Source organism: Rhinopithecus bieti, unplaced genomic scaffold (assembly GCF_001698545.2).
Source record: "Rhinopithecus bieti isolate Rb0 unplaced genomic scaffold, ASM169854v2 scaffold_31787, whole genome shotgun sequence".
NCBI classification, from domain to species: Eukaryota; Metazoa; Chordata; class Mammalia; order Primates; family Cercopithecidae; genus Rhinopithecus; species Rhinopithecus bieti.
The window spans coordinates 2,499,407-2,525,973 of record NW_016814655.1 but is presented as its reverse complement, the minus strand read 5'-3'; the positions used below and the strand labels follow the sequence as shown (position 1 = coordinate 2,525,973).

The 26,567-nt window shown below is 42.5% G+C and overlaps 1 protein-coding gene across 1 annotated transcript in view; it reads left to right on the top strand.

Moving 5' to 3' along the window:
* The window catches only part of SORCS3 (sortilin related VPS10 domain containing receptor 3), a 620,373-nt gene that overhangs the window by 183,217 nt on the left and 410,589 nt on the right, over positions 1–26,567 (top strand). Inside the window, exon 2 of the mRNA XM_017851830.1 lies at positions 13,199–13,266. Coding sequence (XP_017707319.1) covers positions 13,199–13,266 — 68 coding nt within the window. The remainder of the gene's footprint in view (positions 1–13,198; positions 13,267–26,567) is intronic.

Genomic DNA, 26,567 nt, shown 5'->3' with positions numbered 1-26,567 from the left:
AGAAGAAGTTTAAACTGCCATTTGGGGCCAGGTTGAGAAAGACCTTTTATACCATGAGGAATTTGGATTGATCCTAAAGGCAGCGAGAAGCCACTAGAGATTTTTTATAAGAAATTAAATAAATGAGCTAGTTTGAAGGCTTTTGAGGTCATCTAGTAGCCAGATCCAATGATTGAGTTTTGATCTTTCTTGTACATAAACTGTCAGTAGTATTTCAGTTTACAGGGAGCTGGTCACCCTCTTCCTTGAAATGCTTTCCTCACTCGGTTTCCAGAACTCATGCTCTCCTTGATATCCTTGTGTCTCCCAGCCTGTTCTGTGCCAGCCAGGGCCTCTAACTCTAGATATTTTTTAATTTTAATTTTAATTTTATTTTAAGTTCTGGGTTACATGTGCAGAACATGAAGACTTGTTACATAGGCATACATGTGCCTTGGTGGACCTGTCAATCCATCATCTAGGTTTTAAGCCCCATATGTATTAGGTATTTGTCCTAATGTTCTCCTTCCCCTAGCCCCCCGACCCCTGAAAGGCCCTGGTGTGTGTTGTTCCTCTACTTGTGTCTGTGTGTTCTTATTGTTCAACTCCCACTTATGAGTGAGAACATGCAGTGTTTGGTTTTCTCTTCCTGTGTTATTTTGCTGAGGATAATGGCTTCCAGCTTTGTCCATGTCCCTGCAAAGGACATGATCTCATTCTTTTTTATGGCTGCATAGTATTTGTAAAAGAAGAGATTGAATGCAGGAATTGATTACAAGAGTGCTGGAAAGGCTGGAAGAGCAAGAAAGAGGAAAGGCAAGGCTGCTCAAAGATTGGTCACTGCAGGAACCATTACATGACTGCCCAGGAGGAGAGAAAGCAGTACTAGAGGACAAGGGTCTGTCCCACCTAGGTTCCTGCTGTATGTGCTAAGGTACATCAGAAGAACCCAGGAGCCTGTGCTTCTGGTCACTGAGACCCGTCCCCATTGCTTCCACCACCTCTGTTGCTGCTGATGTGTTGTCACATCAGAAGCCAGATGCGTGGAGAGGGCTGCTTCTCCCTCCTCCGCCGGTCGCCACTCATGCCTTCCATTGGCTGAACTAATCTTGAAGACAGCTCACAGGAGAGTTTTAGAAATGTAATTTGCAGGGCCCTCGTTACCTGCCATACCTAGGCAGGATTGTGGGGTGAGAGTAAACAGCACAGCCTACCCCTTTGGCTACTGTGAGTGTTCTTTTCCACCCTCCTGTTCATATTTAACCTTGTGATTCTGCCTAATATAATGCAATGAGTTCTTTTTTTTTTTTTTTTTTTTGGCAAGGTCTTTCTCTGTCACCCAGGCTAGAGTGCAGTGGTGCAAATGTAGCTCACTACAGCCTTGACCTCTTGGGCTCAAGTGTTCCTCCTGCCTCAGCCTCCCGAGTAGCTGGGACCACAGGTGTGTGCTACCATGCCCAGCTAATTTTTAAAAATTATTATTATTATTTTATTTTGGTAGAGGCAAAGTCTTTCCATGTTGCCCAGGCTGGTCTTGAACTCCTAGGCTCAAATGATACTCTCACCTCGGCCTCCTAAAGTGTTGAGATTATAGATTATGGGCATGAGCCACCGCACCAAGCCACAACAACTTATACTATGAGGATACTGTCACTCTCTATCAAGAAAGAGATTCATCAAGTTCCATTAGTTGCTATCCCTTCTCTGGGTGATGTTGATTGCTTTGTAGACCTATTACAATCCTGTGTGGATATCCTATAACCAAAAGTAGTTGTGAAGCTAACCAACACTAACATTCTTTGTATAAAAGAAAAGAAACAGAGAGAGTAAGAGAAGAGAGTAACTTATGGGCACCATCTATTTATCTGTTTTGCCCTGCTGAACCTGTGGCTGGAATTATCCCAAAAGTGGTAGAAGGGTAGTTCCCACAAGGGAGTGCCCCAAACGGTACCAGGGTAGGGCCAGTTGGGATTCCAAAGAAAGAAGCACTAAACCCCAGGGTGATCAGTGCAAAGCATTCATTAGGGGAACTTAGTGTAGTGCTGCAGCAATCTTCATGACAGACGGCAAGAGAAAAGGGGTGATCTACCTAGGTCTGTCCAAGCAACGTGGTCAGGGAAAGGAGTTTATGAGATGGTTTAAGGCATTTGGCTCAGGGCCAGGACCCCTTTCTTGTAGTGTTTTGGGCAACAACCTAGATACCTTTGTCAGTTCATGTTCAAGAGACCAGTGTGGGTTCAAGCTTGCTGGGGAAAACCTGCAGCTGGCTGGGTCACAGAACAGTCAAGCACTCTGATTTTTCACTCAGAACACAGAAAGCAGCAGGTGATGGGGGGTGGAATGGGGGATCCTGCATTCGCACTCATCTCCGTGCACACACATTCTGAGGTTTCTCTCATCTCTGTGCATGCGCACATAAAGCGCGCAAGGAGAAATATGCATAATTGCTGTTATATTCATTTCTGTTACTAGTCCTGAGGCATAATTGATAGGCCATGTCTTTTTTAGCTACCCATTTTGTATTTCCTTTGCCCTTAGCAAATACCTCAGAGTGTTAAGGATTTCCACCTCATAGTGTGATAGAATAATTCAAACCGTCATTTCTGAAGAATCTTAATCCTTAATAGTTCTGCCTTTACCACTGTAGCCTTCTGTTAACTTGTACTTCAGGACTTGAAAACAATAGGAGCACTTGAAATTAATAAGAGGCATAATAATAATAATAGGTTTCCGACATCGTTCTCTTTGTCCTTATTATAAAACATCATCTCTGTTTCTCCTTGACAATAGGGACAAGTCATCCCAGCTGGTAAGTAACCCCTTCATTACCTGTTTGTCCAGTGGTAGCATGAGAAGCTCAAAACAGGTGGATATTCCTTTCAGCTTCCAGTTCAATAGAACAGGTGTGGCTGGGCATGGTGACTCATGCCTGTGATCCCAGCACTTTGGGAGGCCAAGGTGGGCAGACCACCTGTGGTTAGCAGTTAGAGACCAGCCTGGCCAACATGGTGAAACCCTGTCTCTACTAAAAATACAAAAATTAGCCAAGCATGGTGACACTTGCCTGTAATTCCAGCTACCCAGTAGGCTAAGGCAGGAGAATAGCTTGAACCCAGGAGGCAGAGGTTGCAGTGAGCCAAGATTGCACCATTGCACTCCAGCCTGGGCAACAAGAATGAAACTCCATCTCAAATAAATAAATAAATAAATAAATGAACAGGTGTTTTGCCTCTTGGTGACAATTCCCTCCTTGGGAAGCAATACTTCTAACAGAGCCCCAAGTTGTGGGGACATGAAATAAATATTCTGTGGTATCTTCCTGGATGTGATAAGGAGAGACATCTCTCCCACTTTTCATTGTTGATGTTCAGACCTTGGTATTTGGACCATATTTTGGTGGAACCCACATCCTGGAGGATAAGCACCACAGCCTCACATAGGTGTCAGTTCCCAGATGGTGCAGTCATTGAGTTTTCACAAGTCCACTCAACCATTGTATCAGTCCAGGTGCTCTGGGTGATCACGTTTGTGGTAAGACCAGTGAATTCCATGGACAGGTCCATGACTGTATTTCATTTGCTGTGAAATGAGTTCCTTTGTTAGAAGTAATGTATGGGACACCATGACAGTGAATAATGCAATCTGAAATTGAAATATTTGATTCTAGCATAATCACTACAGGCAGGGAAAGCAATTCCAGTGAGAAGAAATTGCCCTCTCTGAGATGAGAGGGATGCTGTGCAATCAACCTGCCACCATGCACGATGTTGAGACTCAGCATTGATTTCTTATGTTGGTAGATTGGGAACTCAGCAGTGATTATTTCCACATCAGCCTTGGTGGGGGAGATTCCATGGTGAGCTTAGGGAAAGCCTCTATCTCTGCCACAATGGCCACTCCATACAGAGCAAACACAGGGGTAATTGGGGGAAGAGGTTCAGTGATCTCAACAGAAGACACCATCCTGTCCATCTGATGCTTGAAAGTCTCTGTAGTAATCACCATGTGGTGAGCATTCACACAGGACACAAATATCCCCTGTGCCAATTTTGAGAGGTCCAAACAGACTGGTTTTTCTGCCTCATTTCACTGATCTCTAAATGCTGACATGCCCCAGCTGTCAATCCTCATAGCTTTAGTCGATTCACACTTGGTCTCTTAGTGACTGAACCTAGACTCATGTCTTACAAGCCCATCCAATCACTGACAACTCCCAAATTGATATTTCTAGCCCAAACTCTTTTCTTTGAACTCCAGACTCATTTATCCAGCTCACTGTTTGACTTCTCCATTTGAATATCTCTTAGGCATTTCAAAATTAATGTCTGAACCTCAACTTTTAATCTTTCCTCCAAACCTTCTTCTCTCATGGTCCTCATCTCATGAGACAGCAATTCCATGCTTCTAGTCACTTAGGTTCAAATGCTGAGGGTCGTCCTTGACTATTCTCTTTTGTTCACACCTTGTATCTAATTTGTCAGCAAATCTCCTTGGCTCTATCTTTAAAATATATTTAGATCCTGCCCCTCTTCACCTGTCTCCCCAGTCCACTGCTGTTACTCTGATCCAGTCCATACCGCATTTCCCCTGGATGATTACATCACAGTAGGCTCTTCATCCACTCTCATCCCCTAACTGCCTTTCTAAACACAGTAACCAGAGTGATCCTGTTGAAACCTAAGTCCTCCATGTAAATCCTCTCCTGATTTCCCATCTCACTCGGAGTAAGAACCAAGGTTCTTACAGTGCTTCTCAAGGCCCAGTGAGGTCTCAGCATTCCAATATCTCTCTCTCCTCTCCTCCAACTTCATTAACTTCCTGTTGTTCCTTGGATACGACGGGCACACTCCTGCCTTTGGATCTTTGCATCTGCTGCTGCTTCTGCCTGTCATGTTTATTACCAAGAGAACCATGTGACTTCACCCTTCACTTCATTCAGGATTTTAAGTGTCAGTTCTCATAGTGACCTTTTCTGAGCTCCTTATTTACTTCTGCAACCTTCATTCCCCACCTGCCACCCCCTAGCCCATGCTGGAACACCCCTGCATGTTTGCACTTTTTAATTTTTTCTCTTATTTCTTATTTCCTGCTTATTTTTTCCCCATAGCACTCACTGCCATTTGACTATTGCATTGGTTACCTATTTATTTGTTTTTTTTTTTTTTTTTTTTTTTTTTTTTCCCTCTGCTAGGATATAAACTTAGTGAGGGCAAAGAAGCTGATTTGTTTTCTTTACTGCTGATTCAGCACTTGGCAAAAAGGAAGCATGCTATACATATTAGTTTGGTGAATGAATGGAAAAATTGTGACGACTGAAATTGGTCAATGCAGTACACCCCAACACATTTCAGGAGACTCAGTGTTTGCTTGCTATGGACAAGATGAGAAAGGAATCATACTGAGCCACAGAGTTGGTAATACTCCCTTAAATAAAACAGAGAAAGGGGTTAACAGTTTTGTAAAATTTCTTGCATCAGACACTGACGAAGTTGGTATCTCTTGTACTATCAATAATTCCTTGTCTTCCCAACTAGATTGTAAACTCATGGTGTGCAGTGGGCACTGTTTATCTTATTCTGGACACCCAGTTGGTGCCCAGACATTCTCATACTGTGGGTCAGTTGAGTTTTGGATTATAGATGTTTAATTTCTACTCCCTGTGGGGGAGGCTCCTCTAGGTGGGAGGAAGATGCCAAGACTCACAAGACCATGCTGAGACTTAAAACACACTCCTGCAGGCTGTCCCCGAAGTGTATGTTTTAGCAACTTTCTTATGTTACCATTGTCTACCACTCCTGGTAAAGAAAGTCAGTGAGTCCTATTCCACTTGACTGAAAGCAAAGAATTATCAGGTCCAGGCAGGAGTGAGGTCATAAGAGTGAGAGGACCTAGAGGTGGATGTGCAGAGAGCCCCATGGATTTAAAGGCACCAAGATTTTAGGAAGGTTTAATGAACTAAAGTAATTTTCCTTCAGAGTAAAATTTTGCAGGCATTAAAGGTCCTCACTTCACTGAATGTGCTCACGAGCCAGAGCGTCCTAGTGATTTATGAATTTGCAGATTATGCATTATCCTTTCAGAGGACAGGAATCCCCTGGGGCTTTCTGCCTGCCTTCCAAAGCTGAGTGGAGGTGCCAGGTGAGGACACTGGCTCTGATTTGCATCCTCCTGTATTGCAGTAAGGGTCTAGAATGGATGGGCATTTTTTAGAAGGAGCTCAGCAACTCTAGAATCTGAAACCCTTCCACCAAATATGAGTAACTAGAAGCCCTTGTCTCCTGAAGAATAATTGTCACACTTATAACTCATGTTTGCACAGTAAAACTTATAAAGCAAGCTGGCATCCCTTATTTGATTTGAATCAGTAACCCTGTGAGCGTGGCAGGGAAAGTGTACCGTTACCCCATTTTAGTAAAACACAGCCAATTCCGAAAACATACATGAATTGTTTGGGCACATACAGGAGTGTATGTCAAGGCTGGGTCTTGAGTTCAACCCTCTGGTTTCAGGTGCTGCATTTTCTCCATGTGGCCTTGCAAGCTCCATCCAGGAGGCAGAGGGCTGGATCCAATGAGGTGAATGAATTTAGACCTGGAGATATTTAGGATTCTTGGGTGGAATAGGGACTGAAACTTCAGAGTGTGGGCACTTCCTCTCACACAGAAAATGGGATGTGTAGAGTCGCACCAAATATCACTCTCCCCAACCCTGTCAGGGACTTGGACTTGTTAGTTCAAATACGGATAATCTTGGAAGGCAGCAGGTTAAGGAGGGCTATACATTTCAAGACTACAGCAACCATTAAAAAAATCACTTTACTACCAAGATTCTTATACTGTGCTTGGCATTGGGCAGGAATAGATGAATGGAGAAGAAGTGAGGAATAAAGGCATTAGTTGCAGTGTTGTGTGTGTTTGAAGCTGGCTTGAGCATTTGAGGACAGCAGAAGATACGAGGTGCTTGGGGACAAGAAAATTGAAGGTAGACACTCAACAAAGACAACACCAACTGATTTTGTAAGAGGTCAGCTATGTCCCTTATTGTCACCTTATTTATGGTGGTCCCTTATGATAATATAGTCTCCTATTGTCACCACCCTCTTCACTCTTGTAGAGCTTTTAATCAAATCATTACTGGCTACACCAAGTGCAATTCCACTCTCCTTCTTGCACCCTTCCCTTGTCCTTTGTGCCTTGTTTCCCACCTTGGCAAAGCCTTGCCATGTCTCTGAGTGGATCCTGTGTATATCATGGTGCACTCAACACAGCCTATACTGCTCCATCTCTAAACTGCTTTTCTCATAACTAGAATGTTTCCTCTACCCCCTGCTCTTTTCTATTTACCCCTGTCCAATTTATAAAGAAAGAAAAATAAAGAAAGCAGAGAAGCTCCATTTCAGTATATAGAAATTCTTACCACGCTTTAAGACCCAGCTCATATAACCCCTCCTTCATGAAGACTTTGTTAATCACATTTTCTGGACTTAATTGCTTCCTCTTCTCAAATCTTATAGAGCATTATCCATACCTCTCTCCTACATTTATCATCTCATCCTTTCTTTTACTGCCACATATTTATAATTCATCCAAAGGACCTTGTATAGTGCCTTCCATGTGTCAGCCGTTGTGCTTGGTGGTGGGAATGCAGAGCTAAATGAGACCTGATTTCTGACCTCAAGGAGGTCACAGTCTAACAGGGAAGACAGACATACAGAGAAATCATATTATCCCAGTATGACAGAAGTTATAAGAGATGTATGAACAGTGTTATTTCAAATAAGATGTCAGATGCCAATTTAAAATAGTTATATGTACTTCCATAAATGTAATTTTCCAGCTATACACACACACACACACACACATAGAGACAGACTTCTCTGCTATTCTCTGTGTGTATGTGTGTATATAGCTTGTAAGAAGAGAGAAGTGCTATTACTCATGAATTATTCCAATTTATTTTCATTTCTCCTGCTGTCTAAAATCCCCCCAGGATTATAGCCAGTTAGGTCAAAAAGGTACTTATTTGACAAAGCTTATTTGGTAAACCTGGGTCTCCCAACAATTTGCCTAGTTCTTTTCTCATTACACATCTCTGCTTCCTATTCTCTCTCCAAGAACAAAGAAAACAAAAGTTATCTTTACCCCTGGGCCTTGAGCTCTAGATCTCTCTCCCTGATTTGCAGAGTTTAGCAGTTGTCTTTCTAGTTCACATAAGAGGTACTCAGTAAATATTTGTGGAATTCATGAATGAATGATAAACTCCTTGAGGACAAGGGTGCATTTTTCTCTTGTCTGCATTCCTGTTCATTGCTTTGCACAGAAGCCCACATAAACACTTACTGAGTGGAGGAGCATCATGTGAGAGCAGAACAAGCATGGTTGAGTAAGACAGGCATGGGCAGAAATGCTGGCTCTGTCTCTTGTTGGTTGTTTGCTGTGGGGGCAATTTTCTTAACCCTTGGGCCTCTGTTTCTTTATCCATAAAATGGGAGATATTGTATAATACCTGCTCTGTTTCAAAGGTTTTTTGTGAGGATTGAGAATTGCCCAGTGTAGTACTTAGCACATGGTAGGAGTGCAATTAATGTTAGCTCCTGCTTTTTCTTCCTTGAGTTTGAGTCCCATTCTCATTCTGGGACCATCAGCTGGAGGAGATTCAAGTCAGGTTTTGCTGTAGATCTGGAACTACCCCCTCCACCATCCTGCCTGCCATATCCACCCACTTTGTTTCCGGAGCCACACACTCATCTCTTTCTGGTCTGAGTACTTGCCCAACAGCCCCAGGCTTGTTAGTTGGGTTTATTGCCTCTATTTTCCATGTTCTTCCGTGGAAATTCACTCCTCCCCAGTGGCCTTTGGAAGGCTGTGAGCAATGGGAGAGGTCAGGCTTTCTCTTGCTCTTGGTTTTGTTTGCTTGGCATAGAATGTCTTAAGCCTGAAGGTTACATTATCATCTCTTCATGGCTCTATTAATGTCCTTCTGTGCTGGACTCCAGGGGAAAAGGAGTTTTCATCCTATAATTCTCAGTGTTTTGACTTTTCCTCTGGGGAATGCTGGTGTGACCTTGCTGAGGTATCCTCCTCATATGTGTCCTGCTTTATTTGTAAGGTTGAATTCAATGTAAACGAAGTGGTGTTTTGCTAGATTAGGATTTCACCATGGTGGAGTGGGTAGCGTCACTGTAGCAGAGAGGTGGGAAAGGAACCATGATGTGATGGAGCCTTTCTGGAAATGTGGTCCTCTGGCTACCACAGAAGAGTTTTGAATCCTACTCAGGTTCCATCGAGTCAGACTTGCTGGGGGTGGGCCATGGAATCAGCATTTAACAGGCTCCCCAGTGGCTCTCAGGCTCCGGCTTATTCATGGAATGGGAAGAGCACTACCTTGGGGGCACTTGGTCAAGGTCAGACATTGCTGAGACTTGACCTTGAGTCGTGTTCCCCTTTCTGGGGCTCCATTTTTTCATCTATAAAATGAGAGCAGTAGACTGGCTTAATAGCATCTCCGGCTGAAGTCTGTGATTTACCAACACAATATCAATATCTTTCATTTACTCAAAAGCGATTATTTTATAAGAACCATCAATATGCTGAGCCTGTGAAGGAGACAGAAGTACCAAACACAATCCCTACCTTAAGTTGTGTAGGCTTTAGTTGAGAAGGCCACTCACGTAACATTCAGAAGCTATCAAGATAGTGTTTGCGATAAATTGCATGACTCCATTTTAAGCAAAATAGGACTTCACAGGAGAGAACATTTTTGATGTCTGGGATAATCCTGGGAGGCCACCTGAAAGGGGTGGGCTTTGGACTGTTTCTCCAACATCAGGCAGGCAAGTACAGGGGATAATGAAAGGATGGGGCACAGGCAGCGATATAACAATAGAGCATGAAAGAAAGCAGAGATGTGAGGATGTGTTTGTCTTACCTGAGGTACCTTGAAAAACTTAGATTGTTTAAAACAGAGGACAGGTTTTTGCAAACTGGAAAAAATGATTGGAAGAGTATGCATGGGCCAGACTGTGGAGTCTAAGTGTGCCAGTCTAAGGAGTATGGATTTTACCCATTGGCAGAGCAAGCCCGTAAAGTTTTCTGATCAAGAAAGTGCACGAATTAAGAGGTAAAATTGAAACCATCTACTATGAAGACAGAAGTAATATTCATAGAAGTGTGGAAGGATATGTTAGTCTGGATTCTCCAAGAAGCAGACATGAAGATGAAATGAGATGTCTGAGAAACCTATTAGGAAAAATGCCCATGAGAGAAAATGGGAAAAGAGCGAGAGCAGATTGGGACAACTGCTGGGCTGAGATGGAGATCTGACCCCGCAGTGAAGGAGATGGGTAAGGAAGGCAGGCAGGCAGGTAGGCTGGCTGGGAGAATCTCAGACTGTAGTGAGGTTCTGTGGAAAGTTTAGCAAGGCTGTTAGGGGATCTTAGCATCAATGTCACCCATCAGAGGAGTCCTGTCACCCAGGAATGTGTCTGCCTATTATTTCTGTTGCATGTAATCATTGGCCAGGAGCAGCTTTTGTGGGGTGTGGGCTTGGCAAGAGGTAGCAATGGATTTCAGAGCACAACAGCTGGAGTGCTTAGTCAATTATGCTTCCTGCAGGTGGAGATCTGAGAGGCACGTTCTCATGGCAGCTACTGAGGAGAAGGAGAAACTAAGGAGAGTCTGGTAATATTCTCTTGGGTGGTTTATCTACAGAACGCCTGCGTCTTTGCTCATGATGCTTCCTCTGTATAGAAACACTTCAGCACTCCCTTTAGCTAGTTAGTTTCTACTCTTTCTAGGTATTAGTTTGGGTTTCACCCTTAGGAATCCTTCCCTAACTTCTTTATCTAGTTTCTGTATTTGGTGCCTCAACATTCCCTGGTTTTCTCTGCATTCACCACCATAACACCTATCACTCTGTATAGGAGTTGCCTGCTCATTTTTTAGGTTTCTCCCCTACTAGATTAGACTATGAGCTTCTAGAGGGAAGAATCTGGATCTTTTATTTCTGTATCCCCCATATATAGCCCAGTGGCCAGAATATCATAGCCATTCAATAGAGGAAGAAAGGAAATGATGGAAGGAGGGAGGGAAAAACAGGGTGGTCCAAGCTTTGAGTAAGGAGAAGGGTTTTCCAGATCTAGTGGTTAGAAGCTCTGCTAATTAAGTGAAACTCTTACCCTCAGCATCTCTTTCTTCATTCTACATGGATTTTGCACTTTTTAGAGCCATGTCCCCTGAAGGCTTGATGTTGGGGAAAAAATGAAATGGTCTGACTTGCTCCTGCAGAGCCTGAGTCAGGTGGTCATTCTGACTCATTCCTAGTAGATCGGTTTTGAGCTTTTTTACTGTTTCCAGAATTTGGCATGGCCTGCACATAGCCTTCCATGCTTTTACACAGTGACTTTAAGAAAGACTTGGTATATAAAATAAGGTCAAATCAAGAGCAGAAGAACTTTGGGGTGTGTGTGTGTGTGTGTGTGTGTGTTTGTGTGTGTGTATGTGTGTACCCTATACACTGATCAGCAAACAGAAATTATCTGGCAACTTGCTAGATATTTGGCGAAGCTATGGATAAGTATATTTCTTTGTTAGTCTCTGGCTTTAATAAACAAGAAAACTGGTTATGAATGGGAGGGGCAAAGACCTCTAAGTGACTGTAGAGAACAATTCTTTGCATGGGTTCCTCATTCCTTGCTGTTGTGCTGTGGTAATAAGACAGGTAGCCTGGTAGAGTCTACTGTTCTACAAATAGCCGTGCCACTGGTGTGTGCTATTAATACATACTCTTTGATTTGTGCTGTGGTAATAGGACAGGTAGCTTGGTAAATTCCACTATTCTACAAATAGCCATGCCATTGATGATGTTTCTTGCCAGCCTTCCATTCCTCACCGCAGAGAAATTGAATGTCCCAGTCACCTTTGGCACATAATGGATCATATCCCTTGCCTTTAATTTTTTTTTTTTTAGTTTATATAGAAGAAATGGAAATGGGGCTTATTGACCCCATGGAGTGCTGGATGAGAATAAATCTCGAAGTGAGCATTTTGTTGTTAGTTAAGTGCCATAAAAATGTTCAATATAATGGCTGATTATTTGTCTTTAATCTTAAATGGATACCTAGAATGGGAAAGTCCCATCTCAATAGCAGAAATTCATTATCTCGGAAAGAATTTAATGGTTGCTGTGAAAATGAACTGGAGGAAGTTAAATTGTGGAATGGGAAGGAGCTGAAAAAAGTAAAATGAGTTGTGCATTAAATTTAGATAAACACAATTATGTGTAACTGGATTATCACGCGTGCAAGCAGGCAATGTGTATTATGCACCTGCATTTTGATTAAAATCGATTCAGGTGCACGCGCTTGGCATCCTTTTAGATGTGGAGCTGTGCCTAAGCCACTGCCTAGATGCATGAGAGGCAGGTAGGGCAACATCTGATGGCCAAGTCCTCAGCTGGAGAAAGGGTATGGGAACAGACTGGTCAGCCCAAGATTGGGTAAGAAAACCACCAACTGGATTACAGGCAGCCTCAGTTGTCTGATACGTGCAGCTTCCTTTTGGGTTACTTAACATCAACTGATGTCAAGAAGGTGGTCGTGGAGTCCAGTGGGGTTCAATGATCTGCTTACTCCACAGTAGTGGGGGCAGGTGATACATGGTCGATGGCAGATGGTATCGGGGATGTTGGGGAAGTAGGCCTGCCTGCATTCACGTATTTATGCCTGCCAAGGCCCTATTGATGGAAACACAAAATATCTTTGAACCCCTTTTATAGACAGAATCAGGCCCACTTCCCTTTTACCCTTTTAGGTCCAATTCTGTGAATCAGAGTCATCTCTGGATCAAAAGCAAGCCTATCATCTGATCTCTGGGTGGCCTTGGTGGTGAACAAAGCCAGCTGGCCTGTGTCTGACCTTGAAGGAGGACAGATGTGGAGAAACAACTGTCAATAGCCAATTAATTCCTGTTGGCATGTTTTATTTCAAATGCAAAGCACTGTCAGGATTAAAATAAATGCTACCAGTTATAGGGATGCATTAAATTAATAACTTTTTTTCCCCTTGCTTGATCCTATAATACCCCACAACTCAATGGATAAATACTAAGCCCTCCTCTGGGTGATAGGAGATGCATTGTATATTGTTACACAAACTAAACTAAGCTTCCTTTTCTCCCTCCCTTTGTTCCTCTCCTCTGCCCTTATCCCCAACCCCTTGCAGGTCATACTTATCCTGACGAAGCTATATGACTTCAACCTGGGCAGCGTGACTGAGAGTTCACTTTGGAGGTAAGTGGATTAGAGATTCGTAAGGAGCCACCCTGGCTTGGCTCACGTAAGAAACGCAAGCGAAGCAGTTGGGAAGTGTGGACTGGAAGGAGCAGAAGATAGTCCTCTTCCTGGAAGCTCATGCTAATGCTCCAGGTGGAACCAACGGCCCCCACCTGTGAATTCCTTTCCTCCTCTGCTTATCTCTTTTGGAACCTGTTGCATATATATCCTGGCCCTCTCATTGCTTCTGTGTTTTTGGAGTATCTCATTCTACTTGAAGAAGGTGGGGCCTGGCTAGAGAGATCAGATAAACATGCACGAGTAGAGCTTCTTGATTAGGAAGCCTGCTGTAGGAGGGATTCTTGTCCTGGATGTGTGAGTCTTGGCCAGAGGACTGTCGCCAGCCCTTTGCATCTGTAAGATGCTGTGGTTCTTGAGAAGGCAGTACCATGGGCACAGATACACACGGGAAGAGGTACAGATACAAGTTCGTCTGATGATGTTCTGATCCCCAGGCATTTTTCCTTCAGGGGCCCCTTGCCCCATAAAATAGTATTAAAAGGTCTGTTTTACCCCTGCATTGGTATAAAGACAGCTACATTAATATCATGTATTAAAACACTTGTTTCAGCCCAGTTTATTCTTTTGATTTTAAAATAAAACACTTTTAGGGCCTCTAAAACTGCTATACCTCTTGTGCCTAGTGGATAAGCTAGCCCTATTAGCAATGCTTGTGCACACAGGACAAGGGAGAAGAGGGATATGGGTGAGTGAAGTCAGAGAGAACCTTAATAAAGCCATGAAACTGGGAGTTTCTCAGGACAGGGAATGCTCATGTGTTACACACACTTATGTGTATACCTCATCACGTACATACGCACACCCATACGACCACACTGACACGCAGTCACACGGGTCGACAGTGGGTCTCATCAGCCACTGGGACTTGGTGCCTCACCCTCTCTGCTAGGTCCATGAGACTTGAGGTGTTGTTTGTTTTCTCCCACTTACCTTGTGATGTGTCAATACTGGGCAGGAAGCTGTCACAAAAAGCCATGCATCTGGCTGCATCATCATCCCTAAGTCCTGCCCTGAGGGTTTCCTGGGGTTTTGGAGCAGAGGGGACTGGGGTGTGAAATGCTTCTTCATCTGACCTGTTTGTTTGCAGAGAACTAGGCAGCTTCTCTCCAGGGAAGAGGGAGTAGTCACAGCATCTATTAAATATTTAGGGGTTAATTGCTCATATCAACTGAGGCCTGCCTCCATTTTCACAGGACGTCTAAAACCTAATTTTGCTGCTCAATGAAAATTGGCAGAGGTATAAGTAACCACCGTGCCTCTAACAAATGAAAGCATGACTATTTCCACTCACACGGTACTTTCCAGGGAATTAGAGCCTCAGAAACCTCCCTTCAAGCCCAAGCACAGTGATGCTGTGTGATACTTTAAGCCTCATTCCTGTGGTGTCTGCTTGGTCAAATTGTGAAACATGCCAGAAAATTTTATCTTTACATTGAAAAACAGCTATTCCTGCTACCCTATGTTGCAGAAAAGGTTTGGCTATTTCTAGGAGCAGGCCAGGCAAGTATAGGAACCTAGGCCAGTTGCTTAATGCTAGAGGCCTTCAAGTTATGAAGGGTGTTTCTCATAATTGCAAGAGCCAGTGTATTCATCAGCATGTACCAAGAGACAGTGTATAGCTTGGTGTCTGTACAGGTACCCTGGTGTTCCATTGCCAGGATTGAAGTCCCAGTTTGTCCACCACCAAGCTGTGTAATTTTGGGCATTTTACTTAATCTCTCTCTATTAGTTCCCCAGGGCTGCCATAATAATTACTACAAACTGAGTGGCTTAAAGCAACAGAAATGTCTTCTCTCACAGTTCTGGAGTCCAGAAGTCTGAAATCAAGGTGTCATCGGGGCCATGTTCCTTCTGGAGGATCTAAGGTCCTCCTGGATAAACCAGGATGACCTCATCTTGAAATCCTTAATGACATCTGCAAAGACTTTTTTTTCAAATGAGGTTCATTATAGATTCTGGGAGTTAGGATGGGGACATATCTTTTAAGGGAGTTTATCATTCAATCGACTTCACTAAGTCTGTTTCCCTGCATATAAATTGGCACAGAACATGTCTTTGCTCTAGCCTCATTTTTCTTGCTATTCCTCCAACATACCACCATGCTTTTCCCGAGAGCTTTTACACTGAGATTTTTCCTCTGCCTAGTGCTCCCAGGCGACAGAGCAGACACCTCACTTCCTTCCCCTCTCGGGTCACAGGTCACCTAATCATGAGGTCCTTCCCTAGGATTCCACATTCCATCACTTGGCTACATGTTTTTCTTGGCCCTTATCACCAGCTGGCATGCTGAATGTTGACTTGTTGCTTTGTTATTGTCTTCCCACACCCACTCACATCGAAGCTTGTCGAGAGAGGGAATTTTTTTCACTTTAATTCAGTGCTGTATTCTCAGTGTCTAGAAGATTTTTTGGCACACAAGAGGTGCTTAATAAATGCTTACTTAGTGAGTAAATTAATGAATGGGTTGTTTTAAGGATTAAGTGAAACAAATGTAAAAACATTTAGTCCAGTAACTCACACATAGGAAGTGCTTACTTAATTGTAATTATTAATGATTGTCATAGCCCTGTGTTTGGATAGAGTTTTCATTCCGTTGTTAACTTTGTTTTTAAGGATCCCTCGCTGCAGAGGTGCATGTGAGGGAAATTATAAGACACCAAGGGAGTGTAGTCTGTGTTATCTAGGAATTAGCAGAGATCTTTGAGTTTGAAGGTCGGGGGTTAGGGAGGGGAGAAGAGTGATTTAGAATGTTGTCCTTTGTGCTAGTTGGGAGGAATTGAAATACCAATTTCTATCTAGTCAAAGATATTCTTTTATAGAAAAGATTCTTCAAGCTGGGTGTCGGCACAAAGGGAGGGATGCAGTTTGGCAAGTGGAGAAATGTCCCTACCACAGGGCAAAGTCCAGGTGAGGCTGGTCTGTGGAAGAGAATGTGCTGGGCCAGGTCCGGAGGGTGTGGGGATTGGCCAGATTCACAGAAGAGGCCCAAGCAAAGGGAGTTACTCAGAGCGAGTTTACAGATCACAGATTCCATATGGTGTGCCCTCATGGGGATTTGGAAAGCTGGTGGATATTATGGGCTTTCCCTGTTGATCAATATCATGTATGAGTATATTTTTGTGTTAGGTTTCAGGAGGTTCACGGACCTGATAAAGCCCAGCTTAGGAACCCCTGGATAGAGTATGACTGAGGAAAGGGACTGCTCCTAAACTTACTGGGGGTTTCCTGGTTTGCTGGGACCTCATTGGGAGTCTTCTAACTTTTTACTGTCTTTCTCACGCATCTTCTAAAGATCTGTATCTCCCATTCTCTTTTCCTGTACTGATAATGATGTATTTTATAGAGCCTAGAGCAGTATGATTTCCCTTCCTAATACAGTGTGCAGAGAAAAGAAACTAAATTAAACATGCACCCTTTCAGCTTCGTGATTCGGCTTAACATGCTTAACCAAGTTGCAATTGAATTCAGGGATTCTTCTTCAGTGTTCTGTATAATCAAGAAGCCTGGAACAGCAGCTGTCATGACAAGATGACACCCCCTGTCAGGTGGCAATGTGATATAATTATTTGCCTCACTGGATTAATAATTCAGAGGCCATCTACTTCTAAATAGATGAAAGACTGTTTAAAACCATTAATTTGTGTAGCAGTATTTTGTGCCCTTGTGACATTCTTTCCGGAATACCTTGGTGCTCTTCTACTGCTGGTGGCCAAGGTTCTTTCTTCACCACCACCAGGGTGGTTATGTGAATTTGTCATTTAGCACAACAGCACAACCATCTGTTGGTATCCCTTAGTCAAAAAACACTTCACCTATAAGATATCATGTTTAGAGAATTAATGAGGTTGGGGACCGACTTGTTTAAAGGATGCAGGGCTTTCCCTGAGTTACGTGGGTCGTAAGGCTGAGGTTAGGAGCACTCCCTGGCTCTTGATCTGAGCCTCATTCCACAGTGTCATGTAGCCATTCTCGAAAATGGAAACTTTGCAGCTATACAGACATAACCCTCCTATTTATGTCTCTTCCATTCCTAATAAATTTAGGCCATTGTCATGTGGTAGGGTGCTGCTATGGACTCAAAGGGAGGACCACATTGTTCTCATTTCCGTGACAACTGCATATGGTGCATGCCTTGGTGCCCTATTTATGCCCTCTGCACTCGTGGATGCACGTGCATCTCTGCCTCACTTGGGCATTCATGATCCTCAATTAGGGAGGAAGGACGTTACTTTTCTCTGGAAGTGGAAACTCTGATAGTGCTAATCAATCCACTGCTTGAGGTTGTTAAATCTTTTCTTTTGAACATATGTACTGGTGAGGATTTATGTTTCTGATTGGCAGATCGCTTCTTGGACTCATTTCTGTATGTCTTGGACATGAGCCCTTGGACTAATAAACAAAAACTTTAAAGAAGTTTAAGTTACCCACTTCTGGAGGGAAATGGGTTAGCAAGCAATTCTCCAGCTTCTGCCTGTCCATCCTAAGCATGACTGTTCATCAAGGGTCCCTGACTGATCAGCTTCAGAACAAAATATACATGGTAAAGGAACTTCAGGTATGAGGTTGCCACAGGTAGGCGGTCCCCACAGGTGCAAGGTGTCCACAGGTGTGAATCTGCGCAGGAGCTCTCCTCTGGCTGCTGGACTAGGGTCTTCACAGAGCTAAATGAATTTGCAGTTGTCTAGGCACGAGAGGAAACAGGAATCATTTGCAAAGAATGATCCCCTTCAATTGGTAGACCTTGGTTCTTCACCTCTCTCCTCGCTTGCTTTATTGCACCCACTCTTAGCCTTGCTTTACTGCACCCACCCTAGTAGTATGGGAGCCATTCTACTATTAGAAAAGAAACCAGACTGAACAGCCATTCTTCCTGTATGCCTGGCTTCAGGACGCACCATAATTGATTATGATGTATATGGAGAGTATGGATTCCCAGGCACTTCCTGCCGGAGACCTTCCATGACCCTCCTCTCTGGGTCGGAGGCTCCTCCTTTGCTTATCGGTAGCTTTATATCCTTACACCATATTGGTGATTTGTTCCTAGCCTGTGAACTTCTCAAGGGCAGGGAATGCATGCCTTAGTTGTTTCTGGATCATTGGCAATGCTTAGCACTTTAACTATACTGAATAAGGATTTGGAAACCTCACGAAAGTTTTCAATAGCCCCAAACCAATCCCAGCACCAGCCCCACCTTGCCGTGTCCCTTTCCATGTATTGAGCTGTCTCATACTCCTGCCACTTGGGAATTCTATGACTTTTCATCTGGTTCACAAGCTGTTGTCTGGACCACTTACTTCCTCCTTAATTGTTCTGTCAGTGACCTTTCTCGAGGATGCTGCTTTTTTTAAAAATAGAAAATGGAGACCTTTTGAATTTATTAATTTTTTGTTTGCCAAGAAAACCTTGATAATAATTGCTAAGACTTCCCAGAAGTTATTAGTTTACAAATTTTAATGACACTCATGATTTATTTATGCGCTTCCGTCCCTCTACAGCTGCTCACCCCAATTCCTTGGTGGAATTCCTGCTGAATCTGAGTGAATTAGCGGAAACAAAACTGCAGATTGGGATGACATTTTTTGCTAGACTGTTAACTAAAAGCCTTCCACTCCATTCGCTAGGCTCTTTATATGTGAGGTCCCGAAGGCTGGGCTGATATAAGCTGTGAAATCCTCTGTCTAAAACTGGGATGGTCTCCTATTTGCTTGCTGTAGTAATCAATCTGGTGGAAACTCCTGAATGGGTCACAGAACTTTCAATTGAACTGATATTAATTGAGCATCCGTTATGTAAGCAGCCCTGTGTTCATTGCTGGGAGATGCAAAGTAAGTATGTCGTGATTGCTATCCTCAAGGAATGTTTCATTTGGTTGGAAGATAAGATGAATGTACATGGGAAACAACAGCAGGCATATGTAAGAATATATACATATCCACAAAATACAGTGCATTCTGCAATGACTGGCTGTGCTCTAGAAATGCTCATATTTTTATTATTACCACTCCACATCATTCCATAAAGAATACAAAACAATTCTAGGAATGAATCGGAGAAGAGAGCAATATGGCAAATATATTTTGTTTTGCTATTTAATATAATATATCCTATTTTTCTATTGGGATGTGTAAGCTTCTTAAAAAGAAAGACGGCTGGGCCTGGTGGCTCATGCCTGTAATCCCAGCACTTTGGGAGGCCGAGGTGGGTGGATTACCTGAGGTCAGGGGTTCACAACCAGCCTGGCCAACATGGTGAAACCCTGTCTCTACTAAAAAATACAAAAATTAGCTGGGAGTGGTGGTGGGTGCCTGTAATCCCAGCTACTCAAGAGGCTGAGACAGGAGAATCACTTGAACCTGGGAGGCCGAGGTTGTAGTGAGCTGAGATGATGCCACTGCACTCCAGCCTGGGCAAGAGAGCGAGACTCCATCTCAAAAACAATAAATAAATAAAAAGGAAAGATACCGGTAGTTCCCATGGTTCCTAGAAACACCTGGTGACAGTGGGATGGCATATATAGTGTTTAAAGGGGGTGGGTCTTGGATTCAAACAGCCTGGATGTGAACCCAGCTCTATTGCTTACTAGCTATACCATCTTGAGCAATGTTTTAGTCTCTTTGAGCCTCAGTTTACTTCTCCATAAAAATAGAAAGATAATAAAGTCTATCTCATATAGGTTTTGTGGGAATTCAGTGAAATAATGCATGGAATGCAAATGTTGTCAATGTAGTCAGTATTTAATATAATTATGATTTGTTCATATACTCCTACTCTATTAGCCCAGCAGCCTCAGCCACGCTCCAGATAACAACTGTGCTAATATCTTTAGGAGGATGGGGTACAGAACAAATCTAGACTCCTAGGCATATCATACCTGGAAATTATGCATTTCTGCTTGAGAGAGAATATTCCTGTCTTCCCCTTTATGTCCTCATTTGTGTTTGGCAAAAGGTGAAAGTTAATGTATTTCTTGGGTTTCATACACCAGATGCTGCTGCTGCTGGTGGTGATTTGGGGTACAGGATGCAAAGTACAATCTGATTTTCAATTTCTTCACCATAGTGTTAACTTGGTCTTTATTGGTTTCCTTTTCATATAACTTTTGGAGAATCTAAGCCCATTGAAGAGCTTTGCTGTCTCTCAAGTAATTAACATGGAAGGCAGGGTGGGGCCATGCATGTTTCTCAAACTTGTTGCACTCAGCTCACTGCAGCCTCGACCTCCTCAGGTTCAAGAGATCCTCCTGCCTCAGTCCCCCAGTAGCTGGGACTACAGGCACGTGCCACCACGCCTGGCTAATTTTTTAACATTTTTTGTAGAAATGGGGTTTCACCATGTTTCCCAGGCTGGTCTCGAACTTGTGAGCTCAAGCCATCTGCCTGCTTCAGCCTCCCAAAATGCTAGGATTGTTTAAGTGTGAGTCACCACACCTAGCTGAAGCTTTTGAAAAAATAAATTCCTGAGTAACGACCAACCTTACTAAATTGAAATCTCTTGGGAACCACTGAACTCACCCAAGGAAGCTTGGGTTCTAGGCCCACCTCTATTACTAATTAATCAGATTACTCATGCCATCCTTCTGTTTCTTCACAAATAAAGGTCTTAGATGAAATGATCTCTCGAAACCCTTTCAACTCTTAGTCCACAGTCTCTGTCATACTGGGAAGTCAAACAGGAAGCCCACACAGGATTTATGATATCCAAAAGATACCTTTCTTGAGCTAACAGCACTGCTTCTGAGCATAGCCACCTTCTTTTGTAAAATCTGCTGGTGAAGTTGCAATCCAAGTGTCAATAAAATAACATACTCTGCTAACTTGCTGTTCACTGATGGATATTATCCAGTTGGCAGACATTAGCCAGAACACCTGTCCAAACTACTTAGTTTAAATTCATTAAACACAGGGAGCATCATATAATCTATGAAAGTCTTTGTTCTGAAAAAAAAAAAAAATAGAATGAGAAATGAGTTTGCTCTAAATATTGGGCCCTCAGACATCTTACTTTGCTAGAGAATTGAGAAATGAGAACACTGGAGAAGCAGATCTGGATTACAGATTTAATGTTTTCCTATTTATTATGGGAAAGAGGACTTCTTTTTATGGCTCCGTCTTTTTTCTTCCACTAGGCAGGACCACAGCATGCATAAATCTTGATTTTTGTCCAGTGGCTGAGAGAATGTAACACTTTTGTATGGATTGTGTCTGTGGATGGTTATTTTATGTTGTTTTCCCTTTCCTCCAAATGCAGTACCATTTTATCACAATCATAAATAACCCTGCCATTTGGATAAAGGGTGTGAAATTCTGCCCATCCCTGTCCACAGCCTGAGCTCCCTCTCATTTTCTCAGCAGTCAATTCATTAGCCTTCTAATGAAGTTAATAAGTGAACAGGATCAGACAGTCCCTTCTAAAATAACATTTTTAAGTGGATGCATTTCCTTGCTCTCTAAGGTAGGCCTTAATTTATTTCCCTGCCAGATGGCCATCTGTGTAAAACTATGATAGGTGGTCCCTTGGAATGTGGTTTGAAGCCAAAAAAAGAAAAAATTTCAACTCACACAGAGCCTATCTATTTTCAAGCTTATAGGAGAGTGATTTGACATACCCCATTCCTGCTTATGTATATAATGACTATAAAGATTAGGTAGTCAAACTTTCATAGTTACTTTGTCATCATTTAGTGGCCAATTACTTTATTGGACATAGTCTATAACTATAACTATGACATTAGAAGGCTAATGTCATTAGGAGGTTTCCGTCAAATTCCCTTCAAAGACCACTACCCTAGACATTATTTGGCGGAAAATATGTAAACTGGTAAAAGACCTTTCCTGTTACACGTCTGTGAGATTTCTTTATAAGAATCACTGAACTTAGGAAGTTTTTTAATATGTTATTGTTGCTTCCAAATGTTTTGTGCCCAACTTAAAGCTAAAGCTGCACTGTCTTCCAATACATAAGGTTTATCTTGTAAAAGGTCCCCCCCCTTCACTGCTATTATTCTCTTAAACTTGCATACCATTTTTAGTCATTGTACACATAAATACGGGACAGTTCTCATATTTCTGGGAGAAATGGAAGGCCTGTGTAATTGAACATTCCATTTTGCAGACGGATAGTCTGGCGTCCCTAGTGGGTTGGTGGTCAGTGATTTCAGATCTGGGACCCCAATCTGGGTCTTCCAGTTCTCAGCAGCCCCTTGTTCTTGCTGTCATGTTGGTAAGCATGCTTTCCTGGCCTTACAAATTTGGCAGCCATTCATGTTTCATGTGAAATCTATGGCTGAGGGACTGCTTTTGGGACTAGTAGTTTCCTTGGATATTTGCCTAAGTGATTTTCAGTTCAGGTGGATTATGAGAATCACCTGGGAAATTTAAGAAAAGTCAGTTTCTTGGGCCTTATTCTAATCCCACTGAATCAATTTCTGGGGTCAGGATCCATGAACTTACAGTTTTAAAGAACTCCCCTCTTGATTCTGATGTGCCACTGATCTAAGGCACTTTATGGCCATCTTTGCTTCTAAAGTGTCATTTGCTTCTAAAGTTGTTTTGGGTAACTCACCCGCAGCATACCACCTTTCCCTCTACCCATCTTTCTTCCTTCTGGCTCAGAGTGATGAGCGTAATCATTCATGCGGAAATCCATAGTTGCACTCTCCTCTTTATAATGACAACCATAAAGGTTAATAATTGGAATGTGCTCTGGCACTTACTAACGAGCTCACATTCTGTCAGCATCAGGGCTGTTTAATTGGGCAATTAACATTGATCTTAGAGAGTGGTGCCACAAGAGAGTGGTCATGAGGTGCTGCTCCCCTGGAGTTGTGCTTGAGATAAGCCTTATGAGGGTGAGTTGGCCGTCAGGAATCTAGGTTCTGGTGGGGATCAGAGGACACAAAAACTGGGGAATAGACCGGGCACAGTGCCTCATGTCTGTAATCCCAGCACTTTGGAAGGCCAACGCGGGCAGATCACAAAATCAGGAGTTCAAGACCAGCCTGACCAACGTGGTGAAACCCCGTCTCTACTAAAAACACAAAAAGTTAGCTGGGCATGGTGGCATGCACCTGTAGTCCCATCTACTCAGGAGGCTGAGGCAAGAGAATTGCTTGAACCCGGGAGGTGGAGGTTGCAGTGAGCCAAGATTGGGCCACTGCACTCCAGCCTGGGTGACAGAACGAGACTCTGTCTCAAACAAACAAAAACAAAACAAAACAAAAACTGGGGAATAGTTTCCAGGTACCTTTTGAAGGCTTTCTATTCATAAAGGTTTTTGGTTGCAAGTAACAGAAACCATTGCTAACTTAAGCAACATACAAGATTTGTTGGAAGAATACTGGAATTGCTCAACATTTGGAAGAAGAGATGAGCAAAAAAACCCCAGCAGTGACAAAATTCCAGGAATCTCCAGCAGCCATAGCAGCTGGATGTCATGGATTTACACTCTGGTGAGCTGCTATCAGATGACAACTGTCTCCTTTGAGGTTTAAATTCCTGGAAGAGAAAATGGAAGAGACCACTTGGGTCAAGGAGTCAAAACTTTAACTGTATTTGGTAGGTAAGAGTTCCCTGGCCCGGCTGGCCCCTTTGTTCATCTCTATGCATAGAGAGGCCGGGATGATCAGCAGCAGGGCAGGACAAGGTTCTGGGAATACCGGACATCACAGATACCATATGTTTCCTGATGGATTCTAGTATACAGATAACTTAAATATGTACAATTTTAAAGAACATCCCTCCAATTATAATATTTGTTTAAGAGGCCATCAGTTATTATGTGTCAAGAGAATGTGCTAGGAGCTTTACTCATAAAAATACCACTTGTAAAAACCTTGCAAGGGTTTTACCCCATACTGGTGGATGATGCACCTGAGGTTCTTGCTGACAGTGGGCAAAAGAGATGAAGTTTGACCTCAGGTCTGTAAAATGCCAAAATCCATGCTTGTCTCACTTGCCCCTTACTGTCTCCCCAAATAGCTTTTAACTCCCAGTTTAGTTTGTGAACATTGTCTCAGCCCTGGACACTCACTTCCACATCTGTTCTCCTGAACCTTAGACAATGTACCAAAGTTTTAACAGTAGGGTCTTCATAAATGAAGATGATATGATTGGTCCGATATAATCTCTACAATTTTTATTTCTTGTAATGCCTCCCTCCCAACCCATCCCCCCACCAAGAGATGCAAGTAGAATGCTCTTAATCATTCACAAATTCTCCATTCCTGTTAGGAAAGGTGGTGGGTGATTATAGAAAATTGTCTGGGATGAGTGTGCCGTTTGTGTTCACACGTTTTTAATGCAAATTTTACTGATATAACTGAATATTCACAGGCAGTTCTAAGAAACAATACAAAGAAGATACTGTGTATACTTTACTCAGTCCCCCTCAGTATTTTGCAGAACTACAATATAATATCACTCTAGGATATTGACGTTGATATAATCCACCAACATTATACAGATACTCTAAGGTTTAGTTGTACCCATTTTTTTTGTGTGAGTTTGTGTGGGGGTGTAGGGGAAGGTAGGTTTGTCTATCCGCCCTCATAGTTATGATGCTGAAATACTCTATCACCACAGGAATCTTTCATCTTGCCATTTTATAATCACACCTACCTCCCTCACCCAAAACCCCTAATCGCTAAACCCTGGCAACCACTAATCTGTTCTCCATTTCTAAAATTCTATTATTTCAAAAATGTTATAGGGTCATACAGTATACAATCTTTTGAGATTGCGTTTTCTCACTTTTCTTCATTTAGCATAATTCCCTGGAGATTCATGCACTTTTTTTGTGTATCAGTAGTTCTCTTTTATTGACAATTAGTAGTCTAGGGTATGGACGTATGAAAATTTGTTTAACCATTTACCTGTTGAAGGGCATTTGGGTTGTTTCTAGTTTTTGGCTATGGAAAATAATGCTGTTCTGTACATTTGAATACAGGTTTTCATGCAAACATGTTTTCATTTTTCTGGAATAAATGCATGTGAGTGCAATTTATCCTACTCCCTTGAATTGCTTTTGCCCCTTTGTCAAAAATCAGTTGTACATATTTATATGGGACTATTTTTTGCTCTCCATTCTGTTTCATTGGGATGTGTCCATTCCTCTGCCAGTACCATCCTCTTCATACGGTAGTGATATGGTAAGCCTTAGTGTCAGGCAGAATGATTACTCTCACTTTATTCTTCTTTGTTTTAACTGTTCTAGGGCCTCTGCTTTTCTACATATATTTTGGAAGAAGCTTGTCTCTGTTTGCCAAAATCAAAACCCTGGTGGGGTTTTGATAGGAGTTTTGTTAAACCTATAGGGGAATTTGTGGACTACTGACATCTTTAGTATATTGCGTCTTTGAATCCATGAACATGGTGGTACATCTCTTAGGTCTATGATTTCTTTCATCAGCATTTCATAGTTTTCACTATATAAAATCTATATGTATTTTGTTAAGTGTACACTTATTTAAGTATTTCACTTTCTTTGGAGTGATTGTAAAAGATATTGTTTGCTTAATTTCACTTTTCACATATTTATTATAATTGACTAGAAAATGAAATGGGATTGTCTTTTGTGTGTTGACTTTATTTTCCCAAGACCTTGCTCAACTCATTTGGTATTTGCTTTTGAGTGTATGTGTGTGTGTGTGTGTGTGTGTTTTGAGACAGGGTCTTACTGTATCACCCAAGCTGGAGTGCAGTGGTGTGAACATGGCTCACCACAGCCTTCACCTCTTAGGCTCAAGTGGTCCTCCTTCCTCAGCCTCCTGAATAGCTAGGACCACAGGCATATGCCACCATGCCTGGCTGATTTATAATTTTTTTGTAGAGATGGAGCCTTGCCATGTTGTCCAGGCTGGTCTTGTACTCCTGGGCTCAAGTGATCCTCCTGCCTTGGCCTCTTAAGAAGTGCTGGGATTACAGGCATGAGACACCACACCCAGCCATGCTTTTGAATGTTTCTTGTGAACTCAGCACGGTGGTAGGCATTTTTTGAATGGACCAGGAAACAGAGTGAAGCTCTCTAATGAGGGATGTAAGCCTGTTTGACTCTATTCAGACCATGTATTAGTATAACTCATTTAATGAGACCTACTGTGTACAATATGTTTTCTAGGCACTGTGGGCCATATGAGAATGTAGAAAAGATTTTCCCGTCCAGGTTCCCCTGATTGGTTGGTCTCTCTCTCTCTCTCTCCATATATATATATATATAATAATTTATATATATATATAAAAAT